Source organism: Gavialis gangeticus, unplaced genomic scaffold (assembly GCF_001723915.1).
Source record: "Gavialis gangeticus isolate Ggan-Ray unplaced genomic scaffold, GavGan_comp1, whole genome shotgun sequence".
Classification (NCBI taxonomy): domain Eukaryota; kingdom Metazoa; phylum Chordata; order Crocodylia; family Gavialidae; genus Gavialis; species Gavialis gangeticus.
Genome location: NW_017729009.1, coordinates 4,269,779 through 4,289,281, shown reverse-complemented (window position 1 = coordinate 4,289,281; position 19,503 = coordinate 4,269,779). Strand labels below are relative to the sequence as shown.

General features: G+C 46.7%; 1 protein-coding gene across 1 annotated transcript in view; it reads right to left on the bottom strand.

Annotated features, from left to right (window-relative positions):
* KCNS1 (potassium voltage-gated channel modifier subfamily S member 1) overlaps positions 1 to 18,658 on the bottom strand; it is a 28,006-nt gene extending 9,348 nt beyond the window's left edge. Inside the window, exon 1 of the mRNA XM_019509818.1 lies at positions 17,513 to 18,658. Coding sequence (XP_019365363.1) covers positions 17,513 to 18,478 — 966 coding nt within the window. The 5' untranslated portion in view covers positions 18,479 to 18,658. The remainder of the gene's footprint in view (positions 1 to 17,512) is intronic.
* Between the last annotated feature and the right edge of the window lie 845 nt (positions 18,659 to 19,503).

The following is a 19,503-nucleotide window of genomic DNA, read 5'->3' as shown; positions in this document are numbered from 1 at the left end:
CACACCAATTAGCTTGACCTCAATCCCTGGTAAGATTCTGGAGAAAATGATCAAAGAGACTTTTCTTGATAAGCTGGCTGATCACAGCTTCCTGAGGGACAGCCAGCACAGGTTTGTCACGGATAGGTTTTGCCTGACCAATCTTATCTCCTTCTATGATCAGGTGACGTATCACCTAGACAAGGGAGAAGAGATTGACATCGTATATCTGGACTTTAAAAAAGCTTTTGATCTGGTGTCCCATGATCTCCTCGTGGAAAAATTGACCAACTGTGGCTTCAGCTACACCACAGTTCGATGGCTGGGAAATTGGCTCCGAGGTCGGACCCAGAGAGTAAGTCAATGGAAGCGAACCATTATGGTGCTCCATGACCAGTGGTGTCCCCCAAGACTCTGGCCTTAGAAAGTGGGCAGATATAAACCTGATGATATTCAATACCGAAAAATGCAATACCTTGGCAGGGGGGAGGTCACTGTTGTGACCTGTTATCACGCTTATAGACTTGGCAGTGCTATGCTTGCTAGCACCACCGCTGAAAGAGACTTGGGGGTCATGATTGACCACAGGATGAACATGAGCCACCAATGTGATGTCACAGCTGGTAAAGCAAACAAAACTCTAGCTTGCATCCATAAATGCTTCTCGAGTAAATCTCAGGATGTCATAGTCCCACTGTACTTGGCCTTGGTGACGCCACAGCTGGAGTACTGCATCCAGTTGTGGGCTCCACAATTCAAGAACAATGTCAAGAAGCTTGAGAGAGTCCAGAGGAGAGGCCACGTCCATGATCAGAGGGCAAGAGAATAGGCCTTATGAAGAGAGGCTGAGAGCCATGGGATTCTTCAGCCTGGAAAAGCGCAGGCTCAGGGGTGACCTGGTGGCCACCTATAAATACATAAGGGGTGTACATCAGGATCTGGGGGAAAGTCTGTTCACCAGAGCGCCCTGAGGTATAACAAGGACCAGTAGTCATAAACTCCTCCAAGACCATTTTAGGCTGGACATAAGGAAAACTTCTTTACTGTCCAAGCCCCCAAGGCCTGGAATAGACTCCCTCCAGAAGCAGTGCAGAAGTGGTGCATTCCCTCCAGAAACGTTTGGATGCTTATCTTGCTGGGATCCTTTGACCCCATCTGACTTCCTGCCGCTGGGGCAGGGGGCTGGACTTGATGATCTTCAAGGTCCTTTCCAGCCCTAATATCTATGAAATCTACAATAAACAAGAGTGGCCCAGAGGGGGCCACAGGGTTGCTGGGGGGGGTGGGGCATGTGCACACCAGGGAAGCAGCCCCATGAACATGTGAGAATGGCCTGAAGGAAGTGGCATGGAACATGGGCTGAGCCATGGAAGCAGCACCAGGGAGGCCACAGAGGTCACCTGGGAACAAGGGAATGAATGCCAATAAAAGTGGATAGGAGAACCAGAGCCAGACCAGGAGCTCCCACAGCCAAGTGTCCACCTTCCCCCTCTCATCGGTCAGGTACAACACTCAGGCTTGTTCTCTAGATATCGCACAGTTCTCAGCACCTTCCAGAACAGTATTCCTGAAAATCTCCATGCACTTGGCACAAGGGATTGGACAGCCCTGGCACCCAGCCCAATCATCTATGAAAGCCAGGGGCCATGGCCAAGTGCTTGGTTGCAACACGCAGCAAACGAGTTCTGAGTGACCCCTTGTGGACAACTCTCCAGACTACAGGTTAACCCATGAATTCCTAAACCACATTGACCCATAGTCTGAATGAAAAAAATTTCAGCCCTGCACAGGCATCAGGTGAACCCAATGCATTCCTATGTCAGGCTGATTTGTAGTCCAAGCAGCCAAAGCCAGGCACTAGGTCAACCCCAGGCATTCCTTTGGCAGGTTGACCTGTTGTCTGTGGAACTGTGACTGAGCTACAAGTCCACCCAATGCGTGCCTACGGCAGGCTGATCTATAGTTCAGAAAGTCCTAGATGGGCTACAGCCCAATAGAATGCATACCTATGGTAGGTCGATCTCTCATCTGGAGGGCCCCAGCCAGGGATCAGGTCAGCCCCATGTGTTTCTATGGTAGCCTGACCTGTAGTCTGGATGACAGTTTTTCATAGTCCTGCATGGGCATCAGGTCAACCCAATGCATTTGTATGGGAGGCTGGCCTGTAGTTTGGAGAGCCACAGTTGGGCACCAGGTCAACCCCAGGCATTCTTATGGCAGGTTGACTTGTAGTCTGGGCAGTTATTTAGTTAACCCCTTAAGGGGCTCTCTTTCAGGGTATGGAACCAAAGTCCCACACGGCCTGTCCAACCTATGTGACAAAAATACAGTGACGACTGTTGTGAGCCATTGGCAACCACGATGACAACTTCATGGTTGCATAACCATTAGAAGACTCCCACTGAGACAGGAGTGCAGATGGGGAGGGAAAAACTTAGACATGAAACAAAAAGGACAAAGAAATAAGCAAACTCAGTCCACAAGGGAGGGACTGCACCATTGATTCCATGAAGTCTCATATATTCCAATGACCTTAAGAGAGGACCATGGAGGCCTCCTAGATCTTATCCAATGATTAACCAAATGATCATTTGGTACTTGGCACAATACCTACGGCAACTAAGCAGCACCAAACCATGGTAGGGCTACCACATTATACCACATGGCACTGGCTGGAGCTTGATGAAGTCCCTAGTGAACTGGGCTGTCCCAGACTACACAAAATGGGCACATTACACATGGATTCAGTGAAGAAGATTGTGCAGGGAGCATCCACAGAGCTCAAACTCACATTATTCATGTGAGCCATCTAGGGTTTGACGTCATCCCTGCTAAGCAGTCCCCAGCCACAGCAAGGGTTGCCAACATGTAGCAGTAGTTGAGACTTGATGGAGTCCTAGTGGCTGGGCACACAGCCAGACAAATGCCAACACAATACCACATGGTCTGTGGTGGTTACTCACCCTGGGCAGAAGAGGTGTGTGTGGTGATGCCCATAAGGGTTAAAACCCACATCATTCACCCAAGATGGTTTTAGGCAGCCACCAAAGCTGGCTGGAATAGGTGCCACCTTACTCCCACATGGCAATGGCTTGCCCAGTAACTTGTCCTGTCCTCATATGTTGATTGATTATTTGACTCAGGAATTGACACGTGCAAGAGAGCAGATGCCAGATACAGTCTTGTGCACATGCCACCCAACCTGAGCTGCTGTTTCAGCTAAGAATGCGTCCATAGCATGCTGAGCTGCCAATGTCATCACCACTCATCGGGGTCATGTCAGGAGGGGAAAGGCAAGAGTGATTCATAGGAGGGGGAGGAATGCACAGTCACAGGTGCAGGACAGGAACAATCAAGCAGCCTGCTATTTATAGACAAGGAATAAGTAACAGATAGGAACAGACAGCAGCATAATGACAGCATATGGAAATCGAACTGCATGGCAGTGCAGCCAGCTAAAAACCACAGCTCTGACCCAGCACGGTATGGAGATGGAGGGAGAGTGTGCGCACGGTGGGACACCTGCTTGAGAAACCAGCAAAGGCACAGGAAACCCAGATACAAATGAAGCAGACAGAGTACCAAGGTGCTGAATCTCTGCATGCTTGTGTGATTTACACCTGGAGATAAAGGGATGCAGCCTCAGGAATCACTAATACACTTCTCTTTATATAGTAGTTGATCTTTTACTATCAGCTGCTTTTTCTCAGCCTGTGAGAAGGGGAAAAATATTAGCATGTTCCCAGCACGTGGAGACAAACTCTTCTTCCCAGCAGCCCTGCTGTTGCTTGCTGTACCGTGATCTCCTCTAATAACATTCAGAAAAATGTTTCTTTCATCTTGGCAGGATGCTGGAAATCACCAAATGGAAAATTTGTCTCTCAGTGGAATAATTTCCCTGTGAAGCTGGCAAGAGAGGAAAGCTTTAGAAGAAGCCAGGGGTAGAGGAGATATCTCCCAAAGAAGAGGGGAATATATCTTCAGTACAGGCTTAACTTGAGCTCTATCCTATGATTTTTGTCCAATCCCTGCCCTCCCCTGACAATTTTTCCCACACACGACCCTTAAACCCTGGCTTATTTGTGCTTTGAAGGACTTGCATAGGTAGGGATCCAAGGTCTGTTTTAACTTGATCTGGGAACCCACCCACATGGCAGAGAAAATGCAAATGAAGCCAGTATCATGGAGGTCAGGTTTTGATAGTCCTCCAGTGCCATCCCCAAATTCTCTGGGCCTGTAGCTTCTACCCTTCTACCCATGCCTTTCTCACTCATCTTCTATATGCTGCTTGCCATTTGGTAATTTAAATGCATTTGGTTCATGTTTAGCCTTTCATTTAACTCAGATGTTCCACAGCCACAGATATCCCCAGGACCGATGGATATCCCCTGATTGGTCCTGGGGATATCCATGGGCTCCTGACCTGGAGAGATGTCCTCTGTTCAGTCTCTCCCTGCAGAACTGTGGGCTAAGGAAAATGAGTGCACTGTGGACCTCTTGTTCCAATACCCAGGACACTGCCCTGCTCACTGCCGTTCTCCCTTGAAGTCTGCACACGGCTCTTGTCAACTGGATCACAGCTTGTGAATTTAACTCACCCACAGCTAGTATGCCAGCAGCGGTTTGAATAAAGCATTTCTTACTTTAATATGAGTAAATGGACTAATCACCTGGTTTGGCTGTATGCTATACTGGCTGCTGGTAGGAGGGAGAACTGAGGAACTGACCCAAAGTGCTTGATAAACTGTACAACTGTTAGTTACAGAAGAATAACAGCAAACAGTGATGCTTCCATTCCAACAGTGCCTGCAGCTGCACCTTCTCCCCCCCAGCAGCACATATCAGCCTGCAATGTGAGGACAGGGATGCCCAGAGTTTCCTCTACATCCCTTTCCTGAATGGACCCAGCCCCAGTGAGGACAGGTGTCTCTTGCCCAGGCCTGCAAACAAGCAGTGTCTCAAGCCCACTTTTGGTAAAAAGTCTCTGTCTTGTCCTTGCAGACATTGTGCAGGATGTAGCATGTGGCAGCAGTGTTCACAGCAATGAGCATATAGGCCTTCTAAGGACACTCAGGAAATTCCTACAATACCCAAAGAAAACAAGTTGTAGAGCATCTCGGTGTACCTGAGAGGTAAGGTGACTTAGCCCCTGTACAGTGCTTGGCAAGGTTGCTTTCTGGTATTCAGGGTATCTTATTTAAATCGAACATGAGTATGCCTATGCAACATGGCAGCCTGCAGCACAGAGGTACCCTTAGTGGGGTGCCCAGAGCCCTGGGACACAGCCCAAGGAATCTTAGGGGTGGACCCAGATACGAGTAGCCCCAATGCTGACACAGCTACACAAATCTGAGCAGCTTGCAGCACAGCAGGCATCATGGTAAAGCCGAGGGGCCTGGACTCTGGTATGTTCTGCAGTAAAGACATATTCAGGGAAGCCCTTTTTTGTTTTAGAAATACCAGCCTGTGCCAAAGGAAAGGTCACTGAGACTTTTACTACCAGACAAACCTAGGAATCCGCTGTGCCTCTCAGAACAGGGCTGGAAACAGCTTCATATTCCTCTAATAAGCTCATTCTTCCTGCAGAGACTGATTTATGTTCAGAAGGCAATGTTGGTGTTATCATCTATGGCAGGAGGGGGGTGGTGACAGGTAGCCTGACAGCTGCTTGCCTTTAACAATCTCCTTCTTTTATCACAGGCAGAGGCTGCTTTTGACAGAACCATGTCACCTGTGGGCACTTGCCAGCCCAGATGGTAGATACACCAATCTGGAGTCCTTTTGTCAGCTGTATCACGACAGACCCATGATAAGAAAATGAGAGATGGTGGATCTTAGAGATCAAGACATCTTGTCTAGATGAGAATGCTGCACTAGCAAAGAATTAACATTTGATTTTAAGGAACATTAGTTCAGCCATTAACACAAGCTGCAGGTCCTTATTTTGGAGTAAGAATGGCTTATTTTGGTTTCAAGGCATTTAGGAGCAGGTTGACTGAATGGAACAGATCCACTTCCACTGCAAGATCAGGTTGTCCACACAGCTGTTCACACTGCTTGAATGGCATCAGTCACAAAGTGGATATCATTTGCAGGGATCTGGTTTTCTGTTTCTCACAGAAAAATGGAAAAAACGAAACCCTGGATTTTCCCTTTTGACTGAGAAAAAAAATCCAGATTTCTCATCTTAATAGAGAAACATATGGGTTTTCCATTTTTGCAAAGATCTCTATGCAGGCTGGCAGAGTTCCAGGGGCTTGGGTGCTGCTGCAGGGGGCAGAGGCGGCAGACGCTGGTCCCTGGCCCTGTAGCCCTGGCAGCTGGGAACCCCCTCTGGCAGGGCTGGATGGGGCAGGGGACTGTGGGTGGGGGTGAGGGTTACCAGTAGGGCCAGGGGGCTGTAGTTGGGGAATGAGGGGCACCCGCAGGGCTGGGGAGTTGTGGCTTGGGAGTGAGGGGCCTAGACCTGCATCCTGGTGACTGTAGGGGGCAGAGGCAGCTCTGATTTTTCATGAGAAAATCCAAAATCAAATACCAAATTATATAAGTATTTAGAATTTATTTTATTATAGTGACTGAGTCACTGGTAGGCTTCCAAATTTCTTTAAAACTGCAAATATATCAATAAAACATTGTGTTCAGTTGATAGCTATATATATACTGGTGTTTCATTTTAATCACAGATTTTGGGGTCTATCTCAGAGAATTTGTATTTTTATCAGAGAATTTGCCATTTTTAAACAGCTAAAACCAGGATCCCTGGTCATTTGTCAGTGCAACTATATCATATAGGCAAGTACTAACAGTGGTGTGCTCATAGTACCGTTCTAACAGGACTTCTCACCATACAGTGTGCTAGAGCTCTTCTGGTACTTCTTATTAGCAATCGTTTGCCCAGATGGGCACCTCCCTCACAGCCCTGGAAATTACGGACAGCAGATGCCTATTAAGTGTTCTGCACTGGCTCCAATAGGTAGCTTCCGACTGCTCCCCTGTAGGTAATCATTCACGTTACAGTTGCATCCAAAAAGCCCCTCAGCAGGACTGCAAGCTGAACACGCACACGGGAAAAAGACAGTGCCAGACCCCAGAAGCTTATAGTCTCATTTCTCCAGTGCTTTATCCAGTCTAGCTTCTCTATGCATTTGCTACTGGGCTGTTCACAATAGGCTGCATGTGAAGCCCTGCAATTCTGACCTACGGGCCTCCTTGTTCCATCCCTGTGCACAGTGCAGTCACTTATCAAATGCCCAGGGCTGAAATGACACAGGGCACCACAGGGACTCAAAGTGGGAGGGTACACTGGAGTGGGGCAGTTCCTAGCAGAGAACTACCTGCCTTGGAACATCAGGATCTACTAAATGAAGATGCAAGGACTCCTGGTTTCAGGTCTCATGACACGCACCCAAACCATCCACAGCTTCCCAAATCACTGTAGAGCAGTGGTTTTCAACCTTTTTTCGTTTGCAGACCCCTAAGATATTTCAAGTGGAGGTGCAGCCCCCTTTGAATTGTAAGTGTGGGTATTCACATTCTATTAATTGATCATAATCATCTTTTGTGGACCCCTTAGATATACTCTGTGGACCATACCCCCTCCCCCCACAGGTCCACAGACCACAGGTTGAAAATCACTGCCCTAGAAAACTTTCTGGCTAATACCTTGAAGCACCATCACTTGCCTCCTGAGGAAGTCTCATTCATCCCTTTTTATTCAGAGGGAAGGATGGATGACATAAAAGTTGGGCCTGGCAGGATCATCAGAAAACCCCAGGATTACATAAACATGTTACACACTTAGTAATACCACAGAATATTGTTGTCCTGAGCATGTCTGGGGCCTTTCATGATGGCTTCCACTAAAAGGAGAAATAGTTGATACAACCCAAGTATTTCTTTGGTGCAACCCAGTACACGTACAAAGAAAGCACCCAAAGTCCTATTCCCTCTTTCCAGAAGGAACGAACAGTAGCAGGGAGTTTGTTCAGACGTCCCCAGGTCTGCCCCTCCAGCCAGTACTGTGCCCAAAGAGCTATGTCTCACTGTTCCCCCATAAAGCCAAGCTCATGACCAACTCTCCGTTTCTCTTGGCTGCGGTGTTTGCTCTCTTTCTCAGTGTGCCCAGCTCACGAGGCAAGCTGGTAGCCTCTCCACATTTGCAATCGGATCAGATGCAAATCAGAACCCTGGACAGTAACTTCCTATTGTTTCCAACTATCACTGCATAAAGGGGCAGCTCATTGCTCTTCCTGCTTAGCCTGAAAGAAGAATGCCTAGTGCACCCATTGCCTTTACTAGCTCTGTCAATCAAAGACCTTTTCGATGGGAAGCTATTAACCCTTTCCAGTGTAACAATACTAAACAAAAGCTATTCACTATTTGTCGGAGCTATTCACATTTTTCTCCCTGCTCTTCTGACAAATCCTGCTGCCACCAAGCAAACGCACTCCCCAAACCACAGAGAACCTCTCCCTTCCCCTGTCCAGAACTTTTCTTTTCTCACTTAATTCCATGTCAGTGAACGGTGCCAGAGCATCTGAAATCTCCTGTCTCTCCACTGAGCATCTGCAGGTTCTACAGCAGTAGCATGGCTCTACCCTTCTCCACACAGTCAGCTTCATATCATCTAGCGATCAATTCTTAAAGGACATGGCATTATCAGAACGGATAACTGTCTCTCATCCATCACTCAGTGTGATCATCCGTTTCACTAGTGCCATCACCAAGCAGTCCTGGACCAGAAACCAGCCTGAAACATGTCAGAGCCGTAGTCTGTCCAGAAGCCCCTGGAGGTTACTTAAACAATGTCTTGATTCTCTTACATGCTTGAAGCATAAGACCAAAAACAATCCTAATAGGAGGTTGTCAGATATCAGGCCTTGTCCTGCAAAGTTTGCGTCCCCCTCTAGTAAAATAATAGTAAAACACAGAGAGCTTTGCTTTGTGAAATTCACCAGCTTCCTATTAATCACCCTGAGCCAAGGGCCAGGGAGGTATTGTTTCCAAAGCTGCAGTCCATGGAGGTGGAGAAGAGACTGCAGTTCTGCCTTATCCTGGGTCTGCAAAGCAGAGAGGAGGGACAGTGCCAATTTGAGGGTCACCAGATACAGGAACCAATGCAAAACTTGGGGGAAAAAAACCAGGATAAGTTGCTGCCAGTGAGGCTTATAGTTACTACTGGCATGACTTTCTGCAAGGCTTTTCATGCAGAGATGTGAACAGCAGAGCACTTTGTTATCCCAGATGCTTCAGAAGTGATGGTATCGTTCCTTTGTGTGCCAGTATTACAAGGGCACTCAACAGAACTGTTATTCAAACAGATCCTTTTACGCTCTGATTTCTTACATAAAGAAATCAATGATAAGGCCGTAACACTTCCTGCCTGCATGATAGAAACACTATCTGGGGACAGAAGAAGTGTGAGGTTTCCCCTGTCATTCCATGCTGAACTGGAAGGATTTAGATTTGCCAAGACCACAGGTGAGGCCCACGATGTTATGTCTCACTCGCCCAAAAGCAGAATGCACAGCTGCACTCCAGGCAGGTGTCATCAGTAGGTGCAGAAAGGCCAAAGGACCTGGACCTCTATTCTTGGAGGATGAGTATGACAGAGGAGATAGCTACAGACAGTTAAGTTTTAAAACATATTTCTGTGTGATCCTGGCTGGAGGGACGCAAGCACCAGAGAGCAAGGGGCACTGACATGGAGTGTGGTAGATGTCTGCAAAACAACCAGGTTCATTTCTTTGCTGGGTTTAAATAGCAACAGAACCATTTTAGACTAAATTTCAGGAGAAAGATCCTAATGGCAGGAGCAGCAGGACCGTGGAGCCAGCTTCTGAGGAAAGCCAAGGAATCTTCTTCAGTGAGGGATCTCAAGGAGATGCTGGCAGACAGTTCTCTGTGGCAGTTTAGAAACAACGAATCCTGTGTATCTGTGCAGGGAATGGGATTTAGATGATCCCTGAGGTCCCTTCCAACCCTGTGATTCTATGATTACGTTACAAGACTTGCTATCACAAGTGCACCTGTCACACCTCTGTGAGGCAGCTTTGGGAACACGTTGCAACTGCAGTTCCTGTAGCCCCACTGAATTAGAGCAAATGAATGTTACTCCCCTTCTGTGTTAACAACCAAACAACTCTGGTTATAGCTTAACCAGGCTGTGTCTTATAGGACCAAGAACATCTCTGCACAGAACACATACATGCAGTATAGCTGACCTTACAAGCTGGTCACGATGGAGAATAGAGGAGGTAGTGGAAACCACTGCTCATAGCTATAATGCTGTACAAATCGACCCAATGGCCTGCATCTGAAAGGGTGAAACAGGAGACACTAGAGTTATATTTCAAGTGCTGAGAGTTTGCACATTACTCTGCCAGACCTTCTTGTCAAGGGGAGTTTTGTGCCTTTGTTCCCTCCTGCAGATGATAAACTTTCCAATACAGACTGAGGTGTATACTGCACACACAATGAACAAGAGCTCCTGGCTAACAACGGGGAAGTCCCAGGAGCTTTGATACTGAAGAGACTGTTATCCCAGTAACTGTTCCCAGTTTAGTTTACAAATTGGATCTCCCTATCTTCTGTGGAGTTAGCATTCGGCAGCTGTTGCTTGCCTGAACACCTCTATTATATTAGCTTGAGCTCTCCAGAGGGCAATTGAAGGAGGATTGATCAATGAGGATGGATGGATGGTAGGAGCACTTTTTTAAAAAGGAAAATGCAGTTTCTGCTAAATTGAAGTTTTCCCCAAAGTGCTTGATTTTTCCCCCCCCCACTGTTGAGAAACATAAAACCAAAATATGTTCTGCATCAGTTGACTTAAATCAAAACATTTTGGTTTGTCAAGACACGTAGAAACACCCCTTTTCTGTTAATTCCACATTAACCTAGGTCTGCTTGAGTTCCTAAAGTACCTCACACCCCCATTCCTTCCTGTGGGCTTTGCACTCTGGTCTCCCCCTCCCATTCCTGGCTGGGCCAGAGCTGTATATCACAAGTCATATAACCAAAGCACATTATAGGAGATTTAGTGCAGCCAGAGAACCAGGCCCACAGAAGGCTTTGAGTTACCCAAATTATGGTTCCCATGAGAAGGGAAGTGCAGCAACTCAGCAGCTAATTCAGAACAAGGCCCCACACCCAGTATGCCCAAACTGAGATGTTCCCACTCAGAAAAATACAGTCTCTTCACTTTTCAAAACTAATTCAGGACAAAAAATAATATCAATAGCTTGGAATTCCCTGCACGACTGGAAGTTTTTCCCTTTGGTGCTGCAGGAAAGAGGGGCCCTGGGCTGTGACAGAGGATGGATCAGCGATGATCAAGCTACCACAGGACTGGATCTGCCAAGATTTGATATTTGGGAAAAATTTGGCTCCTGAATTAGTCTGCCCAATTCCTACAACAAATCCTGCTGTGTGGAGGTGGTCTCCACGCAACACTCACTTTTACAAGACACTACGAACTCTTCATCTTTGGGCAGAAGCAGCAATTTTGGCAGGCTAGGGAGGGGCAAAACGATCCAAATACAATTCAAGAAGCTCATCTGAGAAAAGTAAAACACTATGAGAGCAGAAGAGGTTTAGATGGGAGGTCTCCAAAACTACAGAAGAGTTGGCTGTGGGGGACAGAAACTTATGGAGAAGTTACGACCTCATGAAAGAGATGTATGTACCATTGCCTTCATAGGAGCCAAGATTTCACCATGGCTGTTGTGTGTGCAGGGCAGAGGGCAACCACTCCATCTTTTTAGCAGGAGAGAAGGGGTTAAGCCATCAATATAGCCAGGAGTACTCAGAAGACAGAGCAGTTTTGCTTGGTTTTTTTCACATTATGTTACTGCTACTGCTAAAAGGAAGAGGTCATTCTAAATGTAGGCCGGTACAGAGGTAGGTGGATATCCAGCGTCCCAAGCCTTGTGCAGCAGCCTTTCCAACTGTGCAAAGCATCTTTTGTATATTAGTTATAAGAGGAAAAGATGGTGCTCCACCAAGCACCAGCTGTTTGAGACAGACCTCAGGCCAAAATCAACTCAGATGACTGGAGTACCATGTCTGATTACCCAGGTTAACCTAACCCAGGTGTGAATAGCCCACCTGCAAAGCCATAGCCAAGTTAGTGCCCTTCCTGGTGCTGCCCCAACTTGTTTGTGTTTCTAGGACTGGAAGTGACATATCCCATAGCTTTTTTGTGCTGCAATAAGCTCAGATGCCCTAGGGTTTTTTCCCAAGGAAATGTGGGAGAACTTGACTGCCCACCTGAACACAGGTCGAATTGTTGAAAGGCACCAGAGGGCTGTGAGCAGCGGAGTGATGTTCTGTACCCCACCCTCCCCACCCATGGGTTAATAAGCCAAGGGAATATGAAACTTGAGCTCTAACCCACAACCTTCAGCCATACTTGCTGGTCTAGGTTTAAGGCACCAGCAAACCCAGATGAGGTGGGTTTTATGAGTGGATGGGAGAAAAGTTCAGGGCAACACCCATGTGAACACTGCAGTGAAAAATTGTATCCTTAAGAGCAGGAAGGTTCCTGAACAGGCATGTGCTTATTCTGGACCAGGGCAGGCTACAGAAAAAGCTGCCCCAGAATGACCTATGACTAGGCTTTAACTGGTTGAGAACTGGCTGCATTGAAGATCAGGCTTGCCTGGTTCTGCCTGGAGTGTCCCCGCCTGGGAACACCCTGTTGCAGTCCGGTAGTTTTCTGTGCATCATAGATGAGGTCCCTTAGATGCTTTTGTGCAGTGATCTGGTTCCTGCCAAAATGCTGTTCATCTCTCGAAGAAAGGAAGTCAGAATTCTGATTTTCAGGCTTCTAGCAGCCAGAGGACATTTTTCTGGGCTAGCTTTATTCAGTTATTAACTAATACTAGCAATATAGATGAAGAGAGAACAGCAAAATGGTGAAGAAAGAACTTGCACAATCAAGATGAGGCAGATTCTACAGCAAGGAACAAGCCAGATTTTGCTTATAAACTGCTGTCACAAAGCTGCTCAATTCCTGTCAATAATACCAAGGAGGAACAGTGTAATCTCCTCCACCATCACCTGTAGCTGTGAGTGCCTAGAGAAATCCTGAGGGGAAGACAGCTCAGCTGTTGCAATGCAGCCTCGCATTTTCAAGGCTTTATCCATGGGTTAAAAAAGACTTGCTCCGGGCAAGGAGCAAAGATCTCAGCCTGGGAGCAACATAGAGAACAGGATTGTACAATACATTTGTAAAGAAAATCCCCTAGGTCCTGGAATGTGCTGGAGAATAAAAAGAGAAAGGGTACAAGGTCAAGGGATTCTGACAGTTTAAGCATTTTGGGTTTGCAAATAGAGGCGAGGGGCTGGCACGCAAGAAAGTGGAGTGAAAAGAGAAATCTGACTGCTGTTAATGCTGGGAAACTGGCAGCTCCCCTTCTGCAGTTACCTGTTTTCAAAGTATATTGCTCAGGAGTATATCCACAAGAGCACATCAGCATCAATGCCACAGGAGGGCACAGTCTCTCAGAAAATGAGTTTGCAGGAGACCCCATGTTGGCTTGGATTGATACTGCTGCAATATAATGGGCCACATAACTCCTTTAGAAGACTCCCTGCTAGGCAGCTACTAGGGCTGTGTTAAGTGTCTGAGTAAATAGAAGCCTTAAACCCAAAGGACTTTGTACGTAATTAGGCTTTACACAGGTCAGGGAGCTTTTCTGAAGCAGCATCCAAAACAATTTTCCTTTACTGAATTAAATGAATTGGGGATTCTGGATTTCAGCCCCAGGTCTGGGACATTCAGACAAGGATATGAGAGAACCAACAAAGGGGACTACAACATGAAGACTGGACATTGCTCCCTGGCACAGTTTGTTGTGCCCATGGGCCACAGTCAGTCCTTAGTAGGTACAACAGTGCAAAGGAAAAGCAGGAAGGGTGCGATGCTGGGTGGCACCCTGGGCTGAGATTCAGGAGTCTTCGGTTCTGTGCAGCTCCTGTAGAGCTGGCCCTGCATGACTTGCTAAAAATGTGGAGAAGTGCTTAATTCACTTAGTGCCTAACTCCCATTAAATTTCAATGGGAATTTGATACCTAACTGCACAGTATCACAACTGATATCAGATCTCAGCAGGGATTGAGAGAGCAGAGCAAGTGCCTCTGATGTTTGCAATCCTGTTGTTTCACTGCCAGAGCACTGGAGGAGTAAATTTCCCCCAGACAGCCTCCCAGCAGCAGGGAGTGCCAGGGCCACTTATTCAGAAAGAGCCAATAAAAAAACAGATGCAGGAGGAAGGGAATACAGTGCAACAGCTAAGAGGAGACTGAGGAGGGAAGTGTTCCTGGATTTGGCTTGAAGCCAGGCCCCCTTCCTATACACAGTTGGTCTTTTGAAGAGACTCTGTCAGGATGGTGGAGAAGAGTCATTGATTTAAATAGGCTTTGGCTCAGGCCTTGAGTGATCTGAAGAACACCCATAATTTCTCTAGAAGAGACAGAACAGCAGAAATCTTTCTACTTGTATCACTCTGGCATTAACATTAATCACTCCACTTGCCAGAGACACCATCTCCCCACTTCCTGACCATGTAAATGGGCTTTTATTCATCTGCCAATGCTTTATGCTGTTGCAGTAGGAAGTGAATTATGATCAACAATATTTTGTAATTTATGTGCCCAGTAAATTGGAACTTAAATCTGATGCAGCAGGTCAGGGGTTTTAGTGAGATTTTACCGTCAGACAACTCAGATCTGCATGGAGACTGGCGCTTTGCTCAGCATCACTCTGTGAATCGCTGGCTCAGCCTGAGTCAAAGCCCAGGAAACTCCTGGGTCTCCTAGTCTCACCGACTGCATAACGACATGCAAATCAGTCAGTCCCTGCTCTGGTGCAGCGTGTCATTCACATGTAAATGGGACACAGAATGAGTTCAAGGAGCCTTTCCACACGGACAGTTTTATTTAACTTTTGTAGCCAAGAAAAGTAACAGATCCAGCCTTTGCCTTATTCCTAAGTGACTTGCTGGTTGTCGTGACAGGTTTTCATGAAGAAGCAGAGTGCAGGTATTTCAGAGGATTTTCTTTTGAAATAGGAACTCTCTGGTTCATGTTTTCACGAGGTCTTTGATCCTGGGAGGGTTTCCCCCTCTCTGAAGAGTCTGGGAGATTTTCAAGCTATTTCAGTGCTGGCCAAGTTGGTGTCCTCTTGAGCCTTTGCTGCCAAGTGCCATGGAGGATAAAGGAACAGGTCTCTTGCACCAACCATCCTTGTCTCCCTGCATGTCTGAGCATTGCTGTACCTAGTTTCTCAGGCTTGTCAGCCACTCCACTGCTGCCAGCCCAGTCTTCCTGCCCCCATGCCAACTTTGGGCTATTTGTAGTGTCCCACAGCAGCCTCCAGGATACCCAAAGTACTGACATGGCCACTACACTGAAAAAATAAGAAATGGAGAGTGTTAACAGCCATTTGTCCCTTGTACAGCAGCTGTTTGTACAGCAGTAGCTAAGAGACCCAGACAGGAGTGAGGACCACATTGTGCTAGGCACTGTACAGCCTCAGCTTTGTTCTGCTTTCTAATGCCTTCTTGAAAGGAAGGTTCAAGATGGCAAAGGCTCTGCCCACGCTAGGCACAACTGTGCAAATGGAAGGAAGGACGCTGGAATTCACAAACGTTCAGAAGAATAAGGGTAGATAGGGGGGTGGATTTTATGCCAGGTGGGGGTGACATGATCTTGGGGATAGCCATCTTATAAAATCAACATTAGAAGCTGGACCCTTGCAAGCAACTCTCTGCAGAGGGGAATCAGCTCCACGTGTGGAGAGGTGGTGAGAACTTCTGTGGGGCTGGAAGGAAATATGCAGGTTTCCATAACGTGGCTGCAATGTTTAAGTATTGTTTTGGGATGGTTTTTATATAATTCCAGGGACTGGGGGAGAAATATGGGTCTGAGGATAATTGATGTTTCCGTTAAGTGATAGGAGGTGGAGTGGGCAGCAAAAGTATTCTTCCAGTTCAGCTGTACATTGTCTTACTCATAAAATAGGATCAGGAAAGTTTCTCGATTCATTAAACCAGAAGGACAATGGACTGTTACTACGGGGAGAGACAAGAGCAGAGATAAGGTACCTGGGTACCTGTCTGGCATGGGGGCCAAAAGATGAGATGTAATGAAAAGGCTTTGGCTACCGCGCCCAATAGAAACTTTATTACAGTAAAAATCTCCAAGCACAGACTTTTGACATGACTGCCATTATTGACTGTAATTGGTGTGGAAGTGCTCAGCAGTACCAGTCAGGGGGCCTTTTGGAGGGTGAATCACAGAGGACTGCATATACTAGATTTACATGACCCTCAAGTTCCCTTCCACCCCTGGGTTACCATAACCTGGCTGAGCTAGCGACAGCTCAGCAGCTGCCCCTTAGCTGGTTGTGGAGAAGTCCACCTCATGAGGCTGCTTGGTCTAATACAGACACGAAGGATGACCCTGGCCATTCTCCCCCAGCCCCCGTCATCTTATTTCATAGTGCTGAACTGCTCACCTGCTGTAGAGGGCAAGGTCCTTCCTCCACAGATTCTTCCTCTTGCTGCCAGATTTTCTTGACCACTGGTATCTCTGCTGTTTCCAAATCTTGGGTCCCCTCAGAGAGATTCTGCCAGTATCTCAGGCATCTCCCATTCTGGCTCTTCCTCCCTCTGGGTTGTCAGCCTTTGTGGGCTCCTCCCTCTGCCCTGCATACAGTACCTTTGTGCTGCCCTGAAGCCTCTCAAGCCAGAGGTAGATCTTCCATGTTGATCCGGACACACCATTGTTGTCACAGGCCCTGTTTATATTTGGTCAACCTTTATTCCCTTCATCTTCACTTGCCACATTAAACAGTGCCCATATCAGTCAGTCTTTGGGATCACCCAGGCATAAGATAGGGCACTGCAAAAGGCAGAGTTCAACTGGCCCTGAATTTGCAGATCTCTAGATGGATGGACACTAGTGCTTGCATGTTGGCCGTGGGCCAGCCAGCAACAGGCTCCTAAAGCGACCTCTTCTCAGACATGCTAGAGACAGAAGTAGAGTGAATCTGAAGACATTCATTGTTAGGCACATCTACTTCACAGCATGTGCTGCAGTGTTTGAACACTAGCAGCTTCTGGCTAGCTTGGACTCTGTTGCAGCCAGCAGAACATGAGCTAGTGAAGCAGTGGCTGGAATGCTGCAGAATGACCCTGTAGGGATTATTTGCATCATTGGGGGTATTACACCAGCACTTTCCATCTCCATCACCACTGCACTGGCAAAATAACTCAGTGTATACCTTCCACAGTATGTGTGTGTGTGTGTGTGAAAGAGAGAGAGACATTTACACAGGGACCACACAGTATCTAGCATGCAACTTTTGTAGCATTCACCAATATAGGACTTACCCCCCATGCAACCTTCCAACTTCCATGAACTCGCCATGGGAATGGATACTTCTACTAGCTACAGCTCATTCCCAGCTCACATGACTTCTATGCCTACACAGCAAAGCAATAGAGCAGGAGGTAAGAGAAGACTATACCTTCAAGGTGGCCCCCAGCGATCTCAGCCCAGTTGAATGCCGCGCCAGCTTGAGAACCCGGAATATCCTCATGAGACGAAACACCTGCACCACCTTGCCCAGGTTCCCCAGCTCTGAGTCACTGCCCAGGGTCACGTCCACCAGAAGGGTAAAGTAGAAAGGCAGGACAGAGACAATGTCAATCAGGTTCAGAGGGTGCTTGAAGAATTTTCGTGGGTTGGGAGACAGCAGCAAGCGGGAAGACACTTCAAAGGTGAACCAGGAGATGCAGAAATACTCCAGGTTGTGCAGGATGGGGGCATCCAGCACGTTACCGTTCTCATCCACCACCTGGTACTCTGGCATGCTGTGGATGCACATAGTAGCTATGGAGACAAGCACCACACTGATGGACACAAAGCTGAAGAGTTTGCTGGGGATGGAGTAGCCCGGGTTCTCCATGGTAAGCCAAAGGCGCTTCCGCAAGTTGCCACAGCGCAACGTGCTGTAGCGGAGCAAGTCAAGATTGATATCCGATATCTCATCAGGGGAGGTGTCCACACTACTGACCTCGCTTTCCTCATCCCAGTTGTGGTGCCGGCTCTCTAGCTTGCGCTCGTGGTAGCGGTAGCTGCAGCATGAGTCCAGGAAGAACTCATTGATGCCCCAGTACTCTATTTCTTGGCAGAAAGAGAAGACGCAAAGCTCCTCCATGACATGCAGCTTCCCAGTCTGGTAGAAGTGAAGCACATACAGGAAGAAACCTGGGTTCCTATCAAAGTAAAACTCCCTGGCACTCACGTCATAGTCATCGCAGAGCTGCAGGATGGACTCTTCTGAGTCGCAGGACAGCAAGCGCCCCAGGCGGGTGTCAGGAAACTTGGAGAGAGCGCTAGAGCTGAGCCTTCTTCTCAGACCCCCAACATTAATGTTGATGACATCGTCCTCAAAATCAGGATCCCAGTAGTTTAAGGTCTCGCTGACCATGATCAATCGAGCAGGTGCTGGTTTGACCTATAGGCAACACACAGTGCACATGAAGCAAAGAGATATGGTCTCTGTACAGGGATCTTAAGAAATGTTGCCCAGTTAACAATAATGGCCATATACTTCTTTGGTGGCAATGAATGAATATCAATTTACATTTTCAAATGTGAAATTTAAAGAGAAATAAAAACCATGGGTCTGTAGGGTACTTTTGGTTCCATACAATTGGCAAGAAAAGCTTGACAAGGTTTTCAAAAGCCTCTTTTTTAATGTTCAACCGCCTGATCTTCCACAGTTTTGTTGGAAGAGCAGTAAAAAGGTCTAACAAAGGTGTATGCAGCACCTTCACTGAAGGGAACGGTGCATTTCCCATGTCCAAAAGTGTTCATTGGCCACTGACGCTAGATAAGCTCTTGTAACTTCATCAGTTTGTTCATTCTCCCATCAGCAAATTTTGCAGCATCGCACCTGAATTTCTAATTAGAGCTTGCTAAAATTTTTTGACAGTGCAGTTTTCAAACCATAAAATTGTAATTTAGTCAAAATCCAAGTGTTTTGAGGGAAGGTGTTGATTTCAACAAGGTATTTAGTGGAAAAAACTCAAATGTATTTGTCTTTATTATATTTAATCTAAGTTCTAAATCGTTCTATATAACATAGGGTATTATCATATAGAATATATTAATATAGAATAATTAATATAGAATATTATACTATAACAAGTTGACATTATCAGAAAAGGTTTTCACATTTCTATATCAAAGGATTTCAGAATTCCTGTTTGAAAAGATTCAAAATGTTGACCCTTCATATTAACTCAGGACACAAGAGATTCTAGCTGTCAGAATTTTCCATGGGACATACTGTATTCCGGTTTTCTGAAAAGCTCTCTCTCCAATATAAATATAATAGCTAATTAAAGCCTAAACACAAGAATTCTTTTAACCATAAAGAATAGTAAAAATAAAATGCCAACTGCATGTCCAACTTCTTCATTCTGTTTAAGGTCCTTTATCTACCCTACC